At 43.1% G+C, this 15,289-nt stretch overlaps 2 protein-coding genes across 2 annotated transcripts; one reads left to right on the top strand and one right to left on the bottom strand.

Annotated features, from left to right (window-relative positions):
- Positions 1-613: 613 nt before the first annotated feature.
- On the bottom strand, positions 614-8,590 carry LOC134453356 (myosin heavy chain, embryonic smooth muscle isoform-like). Its single transcript, XM_063204233.1, has 12 exons — positions 8,450-8,590; positions 7,968-8,289; positions 7,506-7,589; positions 6,254-6,379; positions 5,712-5,837; positions 5,442-5,567; positions 5,180-5,305; positions 4,478-4,603; positions 3,988-4,113; positions 2,651-2,776; positions 1,933-2,061; positions 614-989 (listed from the first exon to the last, which is right to left on the bottom strand). Exons 1-12 carry the CDS (start codon positions 8,588-8,590, stop codon positions 706-708), a joined length of 1,842 nt encoding a protein of 613 aa, XP_063060303.1. The 3' UTR covers positions 614-705.
- A 5,155-nt stretch (positions 8,591-13,745) lies between these two features.
- Positions 13,746-14,502, top strand: LOC134451968 (histone H2A, sperm-like). Its single transcript, XM_063202360.1, has 2 exons — positions 13,746-13,777; positions 13,998-14,502. The coding sequence occupies exon 2, from the start codon at positions 14,000-14,002 to the stop codon at positions 14,411-14,413; it is 414 nt and encodes a 137-aa protein (XP_063058430.1). The 5' UTR covers positions 13,746-13,777; positions 13,998-13,999; the 3' UTR covers positions 14,414-14,502.
- Positions 14,503-15,289: the final 787 nt, after the last annotated feature.

Genomic DNA, 15,289 nt, shown 5'->3' with positions numbered 1-15,289 from the left:
TAGCATGTATTTCAATGACAATTGAGACATTGATCCCTTTCCAAGGAAGTGTCATTTTACTTAGGCTATTGTATGCATCCCTTGACACTTGTTAATTCCATCCTTCATGCTCAAATGCAAACAACCGCACGCGCGCGCACACACGCACACACACACACACACACACACACACACACACACACACACACACACACACACACACACACACACACACACACACACACACACACACACACACACACACACCTCTAGGCCAAACGAATTCACACTCTAACATGATAACATGCATTTTTGTCCAGATTGTTTGAAGAATAAGACTTCCCAAATATAGCATTATTTCCTGAAAGGTTGTGTCTATGTCTACAGGCTAAGAGCCAGAGCAGAAGTGAAGGCCACTTAAGGTACAACTGGTGCACTAGTCCTCTTCATGGGGTGTACTCCCTCTGGTGGTAACACTAGGAACAGCATTCATATAATGCTCCTGCTAACTGAATCTTTTTCCGGAATGAGTAATTGACTAACATGTGTCGTCTCTACTAAAAAAGCAATTCACGTGTCTACAAAAATAAACAGGGCACATTTGTTATTATTATTATGATGTATTTATTAATTTGCTGAAAACTGAATTTCAGGTGCATCACTGACATGACGGGCCTTTAAAACAAAGGTCAGGTCCTCAGAGGGCAGGTCCTTTTTTTCTCTCGCTCACATCGGGAAAAGAAGGAACCCGCCAAAGGTGTTGTGATTGTGTGAATCATCATACAGCTGGTAATTGGTCTCCAGCCTCACGTAGATTTTGTCCCCCTTGTTGACCTGAAGCACAGTGCCACTGGAGAAGTGGCGAAGCTGGCCGTTCTTCTCATGGGTGAAGATGTTGATGACCTGCGCCTCGTTCTTGTACAGTATGGCACCAGTGCTATAATATGATGACTTCGAGGCCACAGTGTATCTGAAGAAATAGACTCCACTCACAGGGACAGTGAAGATGCCTGTATCATGGAAGAAGGAAGATAAACTGCGCATTGGGGAGATTATGTGAAACTCTTAGAACTTATTATTACTTGTAAATGGAGTATACAACTTGTACGGTATATGGCACATTCTCTGAAGGTGGTCCATTCTGCATTTTACACATATATAGTATAACTTGTTTAAGTAAGGCACACACAGATTTCATGCACTGAATATAAACATTATTATGGAATGTGTATGTGTTCTTACTGATATGGCTGTTATAAAATAAGATGAGATTTTAAAAGATTTGAATAGCAATGCTAGTTTTTATAGGCTACATCTTTATATTATTCCTTCATAATATTCCTCTCTGTGAAAAGGATTCATAACATTATTTGCCTAATCCTTTATACTGGAGCTTGATATGTGTACCAGATTTCTCCTCAGGCGATAGACAAGCAGGTTTGCAAATAACATTAATTTCAAAGATTTGCATGTCGTTGTTTTTCACCAACATCTTGAACAGAGAGGGTATTTCCTCTTAGTAACGATAGGCATAGTAGCTTAACATTGTGCAATATGTTGTTGGTAACCCACAGCCCTGCTATTATGGGGTCTTTACGATTTGGTTTTGATTCAGAGGGCGTGCGTACGTGCTTGGTTTGTAAGTACAACAAAATAAACCAAAATAGCTTAACAATATTCCCTTTACTTAAGAACTGTATTATTATAATGTACTGCATCTCTGAACATTACTGCTATTATTGTTATTATCTTATATATTCCTGTGGTTGTAAAAGAGGTGCACAGAAGAAATAGTTTTGCGTGACTAATGTAAGGGGGCCTTGGCTGGAATCTACCTGTATACGGGGGCCCCTTGGCATGGTAAAGTTTGGGAACCCCTGGATTAGGTACGCTTAATTTGAACTATGATCTAGGCCTATAGCCAGGACCACTTACAATAGTCAAAAGGCTTACCTGTTTTTGGGTCATAAGCATCCCCAATGTTTGCTAGAACTCTCTTGTAAGGAAGTGTATAGAAGCTTGAGTATGGGCCGAGGTCTGCATTTATCCCCAAAGATGCTGAAAAGGCTACCTTTGGCCTGTCTGTTGATGAACAAGATCAGACATAAAAATTATCCATCTTTTCTTTAAAAGTAGGCCTACAGTCTTTTACTTTCAAATTGTGTTCGGCCCATTCACAAATGATGATGTTTTACAGCAGTGAAAGATGTCTATGACTGGTCATTCAAAATGGTGGCCATTGAGAAGATCCACCTATTCAAGTATGAAAATTGTCATAATGACTAAAAATTGATGGTGGTGGTTAATATTCATGAAAAGATAACATTTGTAAATGAGCAGCATCAAGTCTGGAAATAAACTAGGTACTTAAAACTACATACACTGTTACACACTTTAAAGAAATAAGTTGGAATTGTGGGGCATTCTACAACTGCACCTGTAAAAGGTAAACAGTGGCCTTATTTACATGAGACATTTAATTCAGAATTAACTCAATTTAATTTTGAATAAAACTTAATTCTGCTTTGAAAACATAATGTAAATGCCTCGCAATTCAGAATTAAATGAAAGTGCAATGTAAACTCAATGGAAGTATTTAATTCTGAATTATTAATTCGGTATTAAAATTCATCATGTGAAAGTGGCCAGTGTGCATCTATAGCAGCATTACCTGTAGTCTCCTTTTCTAGCCTCTCAATGATCACGTTCAGGTCTCCCAATTCAGAGTGGATTTCATTGATTTGGACATCAGTGGAGTTCCACGTGTTTTCAAGAACATCTAGTGCAATATTCTGATCTGAAATCACAAATGAGTACACTCTTAACATTACAAAATTAATATAGAACATTAAAAAAAAAAAAGGATCCATATGTGTGTCAGGGAGCACATCACTGTCTAAAGCAGGGTTTCCCAAACTGGGGTGCGTGCACCCCTGGGGGTGCGCAGCCTGCCTTAAGGGGGTGCTCGAGCTGAATAGAGCAATGGCGGATATGGTCGTTTTTATCCAGTATTCATGAACATTAAGTAGTTTTTAATTGTATGGTGCATTGCTTGCTGGAGTGAGCATCTGAAGTGTTGTTTAATTCCGAAGTGTCGTTTAGTTCCAAGGCTATTGGAAAAGAGGATTCCCCAAAAACGACTGTGCTTAATATGCAGTGAATGAGCAGTGAATCCATACTTGCGCGGCCATCAGCACACCAAAATATTCCCTCAGGGGGTGCGTGGACCACATTGAAATGTACAAGGGGGTGCGCAGGGGAAAAGTTTGGGAACCCCTGGTCTAAAGCCTTATTCCGAGGGGTCTAGTTTAATGGGAGGACCTGGAGTAAAGTAATAATAACCGGGAAATGTAGTCCCATCCGAACGTGCCAAGTCAGTAAAGATAGAGTATGTCGGGTAAACTTCACCGCGAGTTTTACCTTCTGTCCGAAGGCGACCCTATGTGAAGATGTCTGGTTAAGTGCACGAAACGCACAATATATCCAATCTCTCCGGGCTTGCAAACATTACAGCCTTGCAGTAAACTTTTAGTTTTGTTTTCAGGGAGTTGTTCCAAGCTGTGTTCAGTGTCAAAATCAGACAGCATGCTCAAAGCACTCTGAAAGGACACGTATGCAGATGCGATAGAATGGATTTTGATGGGTTAGTAAACCAACAGGCAATTATTACAATTGTTCCACGGGACCAAATGCCTCCATGGATGCACAATAATGTGCTCAAAAATCAATAATATATTGTGGAGTTGGCACGCGCATGACGACAAGTGCTGTCACAGGGTGCGGGATGAGTAACTCCTCTTACTTTCTGTTCGTTTACTGAGATATTTCAATCCAGTTCGAATCGGCCATTTCTATAACCGACGTCCTGAGATAAAAATCCCATTTCCCCATGTCCATACATAAAACTAGTCCCGTCGGAATAGGGTTTTTAACACTGATTTCTCACAGTAACATTGGTTTAAATTTGAATCAGATTATCCACTGTTGCCGTCGTCGGTTACATCTCACCTGCATTCTCATCCCTCAGTCTTTTCAGCTCGGCCTTCAGCTCCTCAATCTCCACTTCATGCTCGTGCAGCTCAGCTTCAGTGTAGTTTGACCTCGCGCCAAGGACGATCAACTCAAGGTCTTGAACTGAAATCAGAAAAGAGGAACGACAATAAGACATAGACAGACGACAGATTTGGGAGATAAACATGAGAGGACAGACAGGCAGACAGACAGACAGACAGGACAGACAGACAGACAGACAGGTGTAAGCAGGGCAGCTGACAGCTTTGGCCAGGCCCGGGACAAAATCATCTGAAAGGGCCCGGGACAACTGACCCCTTTGCCCCCCATGTCGGCTACAGACAGACAGACAGACAGACAGGCAGGCAGACAGACAGACAGACAGACAGAGATACAGGCAGATAGACAGGCAGGTAGGCAGGCAGACAGGCAGGCAGGCAGACAGATAGACAGACAGGCTGGAAGACAGACAGACAGGTGTACGTACGTCTGTTGTGTTCTCTCAGCTGGTTCAGTCCGTCCCTCAGCTCCAGCACTGTGGAGGCCTGCTGCTGTACCTGGCTCTGGGTGGAGTTCATCTGATTGGCCAAGGAGGTGAGCAGCACATCCTGAGCTGTTATCATGGGACAGTAGGGGGCAGCAGTGAGGTTACAGGCCAACTGTACTGTAAGTGCTGTACTGTATGGGCAACGATGAGAGTTTTACTTGTGTTTTTTTCTGTATTTATGTATGTATGCTACTGGGCGCCTTAATTTCCCCCGGGATTAATAAATAAATGACACTCTACTGTACTGTTATTAGGACAGTGACCTGGATGCTGACAATACCACACAATGCACTAATGGATACTGAGCAGTCCCACAACTATGCCTTTACCAGACTTTCAAAAACCGTATTATCAGCAAAGTCTCCAAACAAGCAATCCACCTACTTGTTATGAGTGGTAGCATACCGTAATTAATACATTAAAAACAAATGACACAACATACAACATGTTGTGTCTGCTAAACAATGGCCCATAGGAAGTCGTTTCATGGATATAACCAAACTGCTTATCTTCGGCAGGGCTCCAAATGACACATTCGTTTATGTGTTTAACATAGAGTTGAGTAGACCACGAGGTTATAATGTGAAATCAAGGGTCCAATGTAAAAAAAAACCTGTACAGTTGCCATGGCGTTGTGTTTACCTGAGCCACTGGTCCTTATCTCCTCCATCTCCTCCTTCAGTTCACCTACAGCTGTTTCCTGTTCCTCCAACTTGTTGTCGGTGGCAACAGATTTGTCAGCAAGGGCCTCAATATCTGTGGCTTGGCCTTGTAACACAGGAGACACACAGAATATGACACGAGAGTCTGCTTGCCTGTCTACAGACGCGTCAATTTAGACATAATCCCATGTAATCCCAAAACAACAGGCACAGTAGGAAACAGTAGGGATGTTTTTCTTTACCTGCATTCTCCTTCTGCAATGCCTCAATTTCAGACTCCACCACCCCCAGAGCTGTCTCCTGTTCGCCAACTTGGATTTCGGTAGAATTTGACCTCGTGAAAAGGTCATGGATCTCAGAGGCTTGGACTTGCAATTGCAATGGGGGGAAAAAAGAATAGAATATTTATGACAGCGTGTTCTACCTGCCAAACATCTGTGTTACAGTGTGAGTGTGGTGTTTCTGGCTGGGTAGAGCATAGTTTAAACCAGATCCATGTTGCATGACTGTACCTTGGTTCTCTTCTTGTAGGTCATCCACCTTCTCTGTCAAGACCACTACGGTGGTGCTATGCTGTTTCACCAGCTCCTCCGCTGTAGAGACTCTCTCACTCAGCTTCTTCAGCTCATTGGTTTGAGCTGAAATGGACAGACAATAAAAATAACTAAAATAAAAACGAGGTGCAGAGAAGGCTCTTGTCAAAAAATATATTGCAGCTACTGGAGACATATGATGAGGCCCTTCCCGTAGAGCAGCGGCTCTCAACCTTTTTTGATAAAAAAAAACCCCTGCCCCCTTGGCCTCATCACAAGCCTCCCAACACCCCATGACCTCATCATAAGCCTGCCAACACCCCCCTTAAGATAAAAAAATAAAATAGACCAATGCACCTCAATGCAATTAAGCACAGCCCCCTCTCAGCTGTATCCTTCTCAACGCCCGCCAACACCCCCTGGGGGGCTGTACCACCCCCGTTGAGAAACACTACCGTAAAGACAGAATCATCGAACGAGTTAGACTGAAAGAGAACCAGATCTATGTTGCATGACAGTACCTTGGTTCTCTTCTTGTAGGTTGCCCACCTTCTCTGTCAAGACCACTACAGTGGTGCTATGCTGTTTCACCAGCTCCTCCGCTGTAGAGACTCTCTCACTCAGCTTCTTCAGCTCATTGGTTTGTGCTGAAATGGACACACATTAAAAATAACAAATAAACCGAGGTGCACACAAGGCTCGTGTTGAAAAATATGGCTATTGGAGACAAATGTGAAAATGTAGCTCCAGTTTTATCCATTGACTTATTTTGTTACTTCTCAGATACGGTATGTATTTTTTGGACACAAGCCTTGTGTGCGCCTAATTTTTAATTTATTTTTGGCATCGCTACTTTTTGTGAGCAGGCGCACCAAGCAATACACGGCTCAAGACAAGCAATACATGGCTCAAGATAAGACACAGACACCGACCTCTTTGGTTTTCCTTATCATGCACACATAACAGCAGTTCTCAGGGGTTGGTATATAACACTGTTCAAAAGATCATATTCAGAATCTCTCATTTAATGGGGACTGTCGGTGCCCAACGGGTTCCGCCTGCCCGATGTGTTCCCTTTGCAGACTGTCTGCACATGCGCAGTATGACGTATACGGAAGAGAAGTTGCCTGATCTGTTCCGTTAATTTTTTACCTTCTCGTTTTCAGTGTTTACTTTGCAGGAGGAAGTTTACTTTTTAAACTGTCTGTTTTATAATAATATAGAACCGTCACAGAAACGCTAAATAAGTTCACCAACTGGTCAGCTAACCAACTAACTATTCAGAGCACAATATCACGTTATTTACAGCGACAAATAGCATTTGATGTAAACAAACAACGATATAAAATAAAGTTATAATATAAATATATAACATCTCTCTTTGTGTTAATGTTCTGGCGGTTGCAAAATAAACATTTAAAACGTGAAAGTCATAAGGGAACACATCGGGCAGGCGGAACGCGTTGGGCACAGGACTGTCATAGGGCACCCTAACATAATTGGATTATGCTGTACAGTGGCATGCATGCACTACAACTGTGTGTGTGTGTGTGTGTGTGTGTGTGTGTGCGCGTGCATGCGTGCGTGCGTGGGTGGATGTGTGCACGTGTGTGCCCGTGTGTGCGTGCGTGTGTGCACGTACCTGCGTGCGGTGAGGGGTTGTAAACTCCACCTTAAGGTGTAATGCTTTGATCATAGTCAGTGTACTTTAGGGTATCTTCATAGGTGATATCATATTAAATGAGTCAGTTGTACTGTGCGTATGGGCCGTACCTTCATTCACAGTCAGCACATGCTCCAACTGCTCTTCAGCTGCCTTCAACTTGGCCTCCAAGTTCTTCAGTTGAGATCCTTGAACTAAATGAGAGCATTCAGTCAAGTCATTCGAGTGTAGAAGCAGCAGTACCAGCTTTGAATTTTAACCTTACCTTAGCTAACCTTAAAATAATATAATTAAAAGATCATATTAGTACTGTCTATCCAGATACATTTGACTGTAGTTGTGAAGTATTTTAAATATCCGATTCGTAGTGTCACATTATGAAAAACTAGCAAGATAACTAAAAGCTTTGTTTCTATTTAAAGACTTACTATTTTGTATCATTATTATTATTATTGCAATTATTATTATTATTACTAGTAGTAGTAGTAGTAGTAGTAGTATTCATTTCAAGCAAAGGTTCATGATGTGTGTAGAAGGCCCTACTGACATCACATCATATGCCTCCACTATACCTGTATTCTCCGTCTTCAGGCTGTCAATCTGTTTCCCGTTGGCCTGTAGTTGCATCATGGCCACCTCTAGCTTCATCCCCAGCTGGGTGATGGTGGCCTGGTGTCTCTCCAGCTCCTTCTCATTGGTCCCCGCCCTGGCCTCCACCCCATCCAGACGCCCCGCTTGCTGCACCAGCCTCATGCCCTGGTCCTCCGCCTGCCGCTCCCCGGCCGTGACCCTGGTGCCCAGGGCCGTCACCCCGGACTGGGCCGAGCTCAGCGCCATGGTGTGCCTCACCGCCACCTCGCCCAGTTTCTTCACCACGGCCTGCAGCTCCTGTACCTGCAGGGGCGTAGCAACAAATTGTTTGACCCTATGTACAATCATCTCCAATGGACCCCCCCAGCCATATATCTATGTAATTAGACTGTGTGTGGGCCCCCTACATGGGGCCCTAGTGACTCAGTCACACTTTACCCCCCTGAACAACACCCCTGCGTACCTGGGTCTGCAGGTCAGCTTGTTTGACGAGGCCTTCCTGACTGACGAGGGGGACTTCATCCTCAGAGAGCTCTGCTGCACTGGTAGCCTCTGCCCAGCACCAGCATAGCAGCAGCAGCGCAGCACATTTAGCCGTCATCATCCTCACCACACAAAGAGACCAGAGGGATCAGAGCGGGCAGTCAAGGGGACTGGGTTTTAGTCTTTCTCCGCTCCTCCTAATATACCTACACAGTCTTCCTAATCCTAATGCAGATCAAATATTTCTGCGAGACAGAGATAAGCCATGTTTGTTTGACATGATATGAATGTTCTCTGTATAAAATGTGTGGGAAGCTAACAAGCTGTTTAAACATTAGCATGAACGTGTTGGAGTAGTTGGGAAGTTGGAGTAGGCCATAGGTAAGAACCTTTTATAGGCTTTCAGAGCCAGACAATTTAATATGATATCAACTATTATGTTGTAATTTCTTCAACTTGTAGTCTGCTTTTGAAAATAGGTTTGGCAGACAGGAAAACAATACTGCAGTATTGGCTCTAATAGCTAAATGAAACTGTTCCATGTGTAACACAGGCCTGTTGATTGTTGGTTGTGGAAAATGTTTGGCAGTTAAGTAAATCTGAGATTCATCTTCTTTCGCACATCACTAAGCGTGACTGACATTATGAAAGACACAGATTTCTGGGAGCTGGAAAAAGCAAATTACACATCTGAGTTCACAAGTTGCATTAGGAGTACTTAAAATCCATTTTTTGTGTGTGGTAATTCTACTGAAATTAACCGTCTTCAGAGACACACATTTAGAAGAGAGGCAGACCTAAACATCACAAGGGAAAAAGTCTTTGTAACGTTGCCTCTGTGTAATACTGGGATAATCTGTATAAAACTGTATAAGACTTTGAGAATTGTCTGCAAAATACTGTATTGTACTGTATTGTCTGTTTACATGTAAAAGGCACCAGCGCAGAGAGAGAGAGAGAGAGAGAGAGAGAGAGAGAGAGAGAGAGAGAGAGAGAGAGAGAGAGAGAGAGAGAGAGAGAGAGAGATGGCAGTGAGGGTGAGGGTGAGAGTGAGAGTGAGAGTGAGAGTGAGAGTGAGAGTGAAGATGTGGGTGTGGTGTGGTGGGTTCACTGCGTGTGGTCTGGATACAGTACAGTGTGGTGTGGCTCTCAGTGACATTTCTCCCAGTTGATTATCTGGTTGGAACTGGGAGAGAGAGAGAGAGAGAGAGAGGGGGGGGGGGTATGAGGGCACGATTGCACTGGTGCACAAAGATGCTTCTCCACTAGTCACCACTAGTTAACTCATCGTTGAGGTCACAGCATTTAAAGTGATACTGTCCCATTTTTGGAAATAAGCTTATTTTACACCTCCCCTTAAGTGAAATAATTGGGTTTTACCCAATCTCCTGTAGTTTCAACCGTTCTCCGAGTTAAGCATGGCAGTGCAAATTTTACCACCATGCTAGTAGTTAACATGGAGTCCTATGAGACCAGCTGGCGGCTAACTGGTCTCATAGGACTCCATGTTAACTGCTAGCTTGGAGGTAAAATTTGCACTGCGGTACTCAGAGAACGGTTGAAAGTATAGTAAAAAGGTAAAACCCAATCATTTAACTCAAGGGGAGGTGTAAGATAAGCTTATTTCCAAAAATGGGACTGTATCACTTTAAGACAATTCAGCATGACCACAACCCTTGTATGGTTTGTGTGAGTGCATTTATTGGTGGACTACACTGACGTGAGAGCCATACTACTGTAGCAGACGTTTCAGAGTTTTCAGACTGTACAGAGTTTCAGAGTTTTCTGACTGTACAGAGAGTACTGATGATGGCAACAGCCTGAAACGTCTGCTGTACCCTGATCTGACAAAATAAAATAACTCCTTGTGCTTGACCTTAGTGTCTTGTTTAATATGCAAACCTGCTCCAACTTTGTACGAGACTGAGAATAGGCCATACATGTCTGAGTAGCACACTGTATACTTTCTTGCCAGCAGAGGGAGCCTATTGACCATGTATTACTATTTTGTAGGAAGTGTGATTCTTATAGGCAAGACTTATTCAGGCACCTAAAGCGATGTGGGCTGAAGGAAGTGTCCTTAAAAAGTGTGGTTGATATAGAAACAAGTGTAAAGGGAAAGCGCCACTTCTTTATGTTTTTATCTGACACTGGGCTGTATGCAAAAAAAAAAAGCAGAGTATTCGACCAGTAGGAGGCAGCAATGCAACATTTGCAATACAACATAATAATTTCATTAAACACTCCTGACACTGTCAAAGTCTAAAGGGAAGAGTATTGTGTGGTAGAGTTCTGTTATTAAATGGCAACAGCTTTGGGATCAAGACACAAAGGGCAGACATCTTTATTCCATTATTGACAGTGTTTCTGACTGAGTTACGGCCTGCACTAGTGGCAAGCGTAAGGAGGATGTCATCATTGCGAGACTGAGAATAGGAGGCAAGGGTATTGTTGCGCTCTAGATGCCAGATGCCATCAAACCCAATAGAAGAAGAAGAAGAAGCAGAGTACAATGCACTTTTTTAACTGTCTGCAGCTGCTGACTTGAGCTAAAGCTGCTTTTCATCCACATTAGGGGTGGGGAACCTATGTCTCGAGGGCTGTTTGCGGCCCTTGAGGGCGTTTTATCCCCCCCCCCCCCCCCCCCCCTCCCCCCCCCCCCTCCCCCCGGATATCATTTTAATGTTATTCAGCTTCACATGACATACTTTGTAAAGGAATCTTAGAAAATGCATTTGCAATACTATTAAGTTATATTCTAGGAACTTAGAGAAGGTGGTTTGTTTAAAAAAATTTCTCGAGGAAAAAAATAAAATAAAAATCTGTGGACAATCCCACAAGGGGTTCTGGAGCTCTGAAAATGACACCCAAAATGATTTGTCAGACTTGTGAGGTCTTCTGGTCAAACACTGATGGGGTTTCCTTTCTATTTATAGCTTTTTATGAGAGTGTTCCTACTTGTCTCTACAAGGGGAAAAAATCAAGAGGCTATGTTGGGCACAAATATGTCTTCTGAAGGCCTAAACAGAGCACAGCCAAAAACTCTTTGAGGGAATGCCATGACGATGCAGGATTATACAGACCAAAACTGACAGTTTTGCAACAAACTATTCCTATCTATGTACCAGCATGCCAAATTTGAGCTTCCTACATGGTTTAGTTATTGAGCTACGGGCTTGTGAACTTTGACAAAAAAAAGAGTGTGAACAAAATGGGCACCCCCCTCCCCCAGTAAAATTGGCTGTAACACAGAGAGTATACGTCTTACATTCAAATAAATTTACAGTGCTTCTCTTAAGTACCATGGGTACACTTGGTAATATTTTCAGAATTTTTTGAGACCTAAGTGTGCGGGCTCTTGTTGATTTGGCGTGGAATGACCCGGCTGCCTTCAATATAGGCCTAAAGTGAAGGGGAAAATCCTGGTTTGGGTTCAAAGTATGGCCCTCGGAGGACTTTTATGGCCCTTGGATGAATTTGAAGTGGCCTTTCGAATGAAAAAGGTTTCCCACCCCTGATCCACATCATTTGCTGTGTAAACATATGTTTGGCTTATTGAAATGATTGAGCACGCTCAGGCAGAGTATGCTGTCACTGGAAAACCCGGCTGGGCATTTAGTTTTATCAGGCATTGAGAAACAATGGAGCTTTTTCATTTTTTATTTTCTATTTTTTTTTAAAGTCCTCTAATATTAGCGGCTTTATTAATATCTGAATTTCAAAGAGGCCTGCTGTTGCTGTAGAATTGATGTCATTGAGTGGAGGGCCAGGCCAAAATTGACAGTCCATCCACCTGACAAATGACCAATCCAGCCAAGGATCAGATTATTGTACTGATGTTTCTCGTGATGGGACTGACTTTTCTATATTGGATGAGGTGGCTTATTGTCCCTTCAAGCTAATGGAGTCTTACTGTGTGTATCTAATGTCATGTCCTTCTGCCCGTTTCAGAAATGTCTCCTTCTGCCCGTTTCACAAATATCTGAGCCTGGAAAGAAGGTTGCTGCCGTGAAGGCCAAGACCTCAGTGTCCAGGTCTGCCCGTGCTGGTCTGCAGTTCCCTGTTAGTCGCGTGGCTCCAGCTCCAGCTCGCTTCCAGCGGTCATGAATAGTAAATTGAAGTAAACATACAAGTTGGCAGGGGTGCATGTCTGGAAACCATAATTGCTAACCAAGGGGGAGGGGGTGGGGGGGGGGTGACAGGGGTGCGCGGCAGGTTAGCATGAAAAAACTAGCAAAATAAATTAAATAATTTAATAACTTGAATAACTTAAGTAGGCCAAAATAAGCAAAAAATAAAAAGTCATTTTCTTCTTTACAATATAAATATGTTTATATAATGCTTTCTGTAGTACTTGAAGGGATTTATAAATGCACCAACTTCATTGAGTTGCGATACCGGGTGCACAGAAAAAATAGTGTGGCACGGCACGGAATCTACTGGTCTTGTATGGTACAGATCCTGGCCATATAATTAGAATATCATGAAAAAGTTTATTTATTTCCATAATTCCATCAATAATGTTTAAATCAAAATCAAATAATGCACACAATGAAATGGCATTTATGCCTCACCCGTGAAAAGGGGCAGCCCTCAATGGCACCCCAAGTGAAGCAGTGCAGCAGGAGGGTACCATGCTCAGGGTACCTCAGTCTGAAGGAGGATGGGGGAGAGCACTGGTTAATTACTCCCCTCACCAACCTGGCTGGTCGGGAGTCGAACTGGCAACCTTTGGGCTACAAGTCTGACGGCCTAACTGCTTACCCATGACTGCCCATGATAAGGAGAGATTGCTGAGATTCTAGATTGTAGGTTGATTGTGGTGCACTTATAAAAGACTACACCACAAATTAATTCATTCAGAAGGCTCATCTGAGCATATTGCAGTCACCTGGTTAATTGCAAATCCAGCATTCAAGACAAATCTGCATCTGTCCTGAAATGTCTGTGTGGTTTATCTGACTCTAGACTACATTCATGGGCCATCCAGGAAAATCAGCAGCCTTTTAAATCCATGCCTTTAATTCAAAATGAAACTAGAGCAAACTATGAATCCTTTAGACGTAATTCTTTTTTTTTTTTACAGAACAGCACATGAAGTCAGTTATTTCCTGCATCATTGGCCCAATAACTACCAACACGGCTCTTCACTGATTGACATCAGGTGTTGTCACTTCCTAATGAGGTGTTGTAACTTTCTAGCCAGGTGTTGAAACTTCTCTCTAATTGGGCAAAAAACTATAAATGAACCTCTAGTACAGGAGGACAACACACCTCTTCTTGAACTGCCTGCTGCCTGCAAGTGAAAGTAAGTGAAAAATTATATTATGTTATGTTTTATTGGTTGCATTTGTAGAATGTTTGAGCACTTCTTTTGCCAGTGAATGTTGTGTAATAGTAGTGGGTATGAGACTACAACAGTTTAGGCTGTTTTGTTTAAGTGAGTGGTGGATGTTTTTTTCCCCTCCAATATTTGTTCTTGACATTGCAGACAATAAGATCTCCTCCTCTTTCTCGCCTTATTTCAGAAATGTCTGGACGTGGAAAGAAGGTTGCTGCGGTGAAGGAAAAGACCTACGTAACCAGGTCTGCCCGTGCTGGTCTGCAGTTCCCTGTTGGTCGCATAGCTCGCTTGCTGCGCAAGGGCAACTATGCTGCCCGTATTGGAAGTGGTGCAGCGGTGTACCTGGCTGCAGTGATCGAGTATCTCTGTGCTGAGGTTTTGGAGTTGGCCGGCAACGCCAGCAGAGACAACAAGAAGAAGAGGATTGGCCCACGTCACATTCAGCTTGCTGTAAGAAATGACGAGGAGCTCAACAAACTGCTTGGAGGGGTGACCATCTCTGAGGGCGGTGTTCTTCCAAACATCCACGCTCAGCTGCTGCCCAAGAAGACCCAAAGGGTGGCAGACTCCAGCGAAGATGTCAATTCGCAGGAGTTCTAAAGAATCTTAAATGCTTTTAAACCTGTTCCTCTAACTATTTATCAGAGTGCATCAGTTTATTCACATTTTCAAATAAATTATACATTTTTTATTAACTCCAGTGTCTGTCAATTTTTGACCAATGGGTGTGGAGGTGAAGTTGCCACACAAGGGGTCTCAACCAGGGTTTCAGGATTTGGCTGATTAGCTTCGCCGATTAGCAAGGCACTTCCTCGTCGCAATTCTCACAAATTTGCTCATTTCCGACGCCACTTCGCTCAAAGAGGGTGGATGCAATTGGTGGGTGCGCGAGTTTAGTGTTGGGCACACATACCTATACAGGTGTTTCGTTGGGCACCTCCATGCATCCAATACCCGTCTTCCATATATCTTTCTGGTCAATCGTAAGTCAGTCATTAACGTGGCACGTAATTGGCTGAGTAAACTGTCGACGGAAACGACTCTCTTTGAAGCTGAAAAATTTGTTCAATTTTGGCTGAATTCACTAGCCTAGCATTTCCCATTGAAATGACTGAAGGTGGGACTTATTCACTCTCTCCAGTTCTTATACTACCTTCATGGTCTCAACTAAGACTCCTAATTGGCTAGCACTGCATGGTTGATCAGTGGACAGGGTTTTTCCACTTAAACTCGGTGCATGGCCCTGCCGTGGCTCTAATGGTAGGGCACGGGGCTGCTACGCCAGTGACCTGGGTTTGATTCTGGCCCGGGCCCTGTCGATCCTTGTGCTTAGTCATACTGTCCCATTTTTTTAAATAAGCTTATTTTACACCTCTCCTTGAGTTAAATGATTGAGTTTTACCCTTCTGTACTTTCAATCGTTCTCCAAGTATTGCAGTGCAAATTTTACCTCCATGCTATCAGTGAACATTGAGT

Source organism: Engraulis encrasicolus, chromosome 7, assembly GCF_034702125.1.
Source record: "Engraulis encrasicolus isolate BLACKSEA-1 chromosome 7, IST_EnEncr_1.0, whole genome shotgun sequence".
NCBI classification, from domain to species: Eukaryota; Metazoa; Chordata; class Actinopteri; order Clupeiformes; family Engraulidae; genus Engraulis; species Engraulis encrasicolus.
The sequence above is the reverse complement of the archived record's forward strand: the minus strand, read 5'-3'. Positions and strand labels throughout refer to the sequence as shown.

Coding starts and splice junctions, on each gene's coding strand:
- LOC134453356 (XM_063204233.1), bottom strand. CDS start 8,590: ATGATGACGGCTAAATGTGCTGCGCTGCTGCTGCTATGCTGGTGCTGG. Junction 6,380..7,505: donor TGTGCTGACTGTGAATGAAG/GTACGGCCCATA, acceptor TGTCCATTTCAG/CACAAACCAATGAGCTGAAG. Junction 4,604..5,179: donor GATAAGGACCAGTGGCTCAG/GTAAACACAACG, acceptor CCATGATAACAG/CTCAGGATGTGCTGCTCACC.
- LOC134451968 (XM_063202360.1), top strand. CDS start 14,000: ATGTCTGGACGTGGAAAGAAGGTTGCTGCGGTGAAGGAAAAGACCTAC.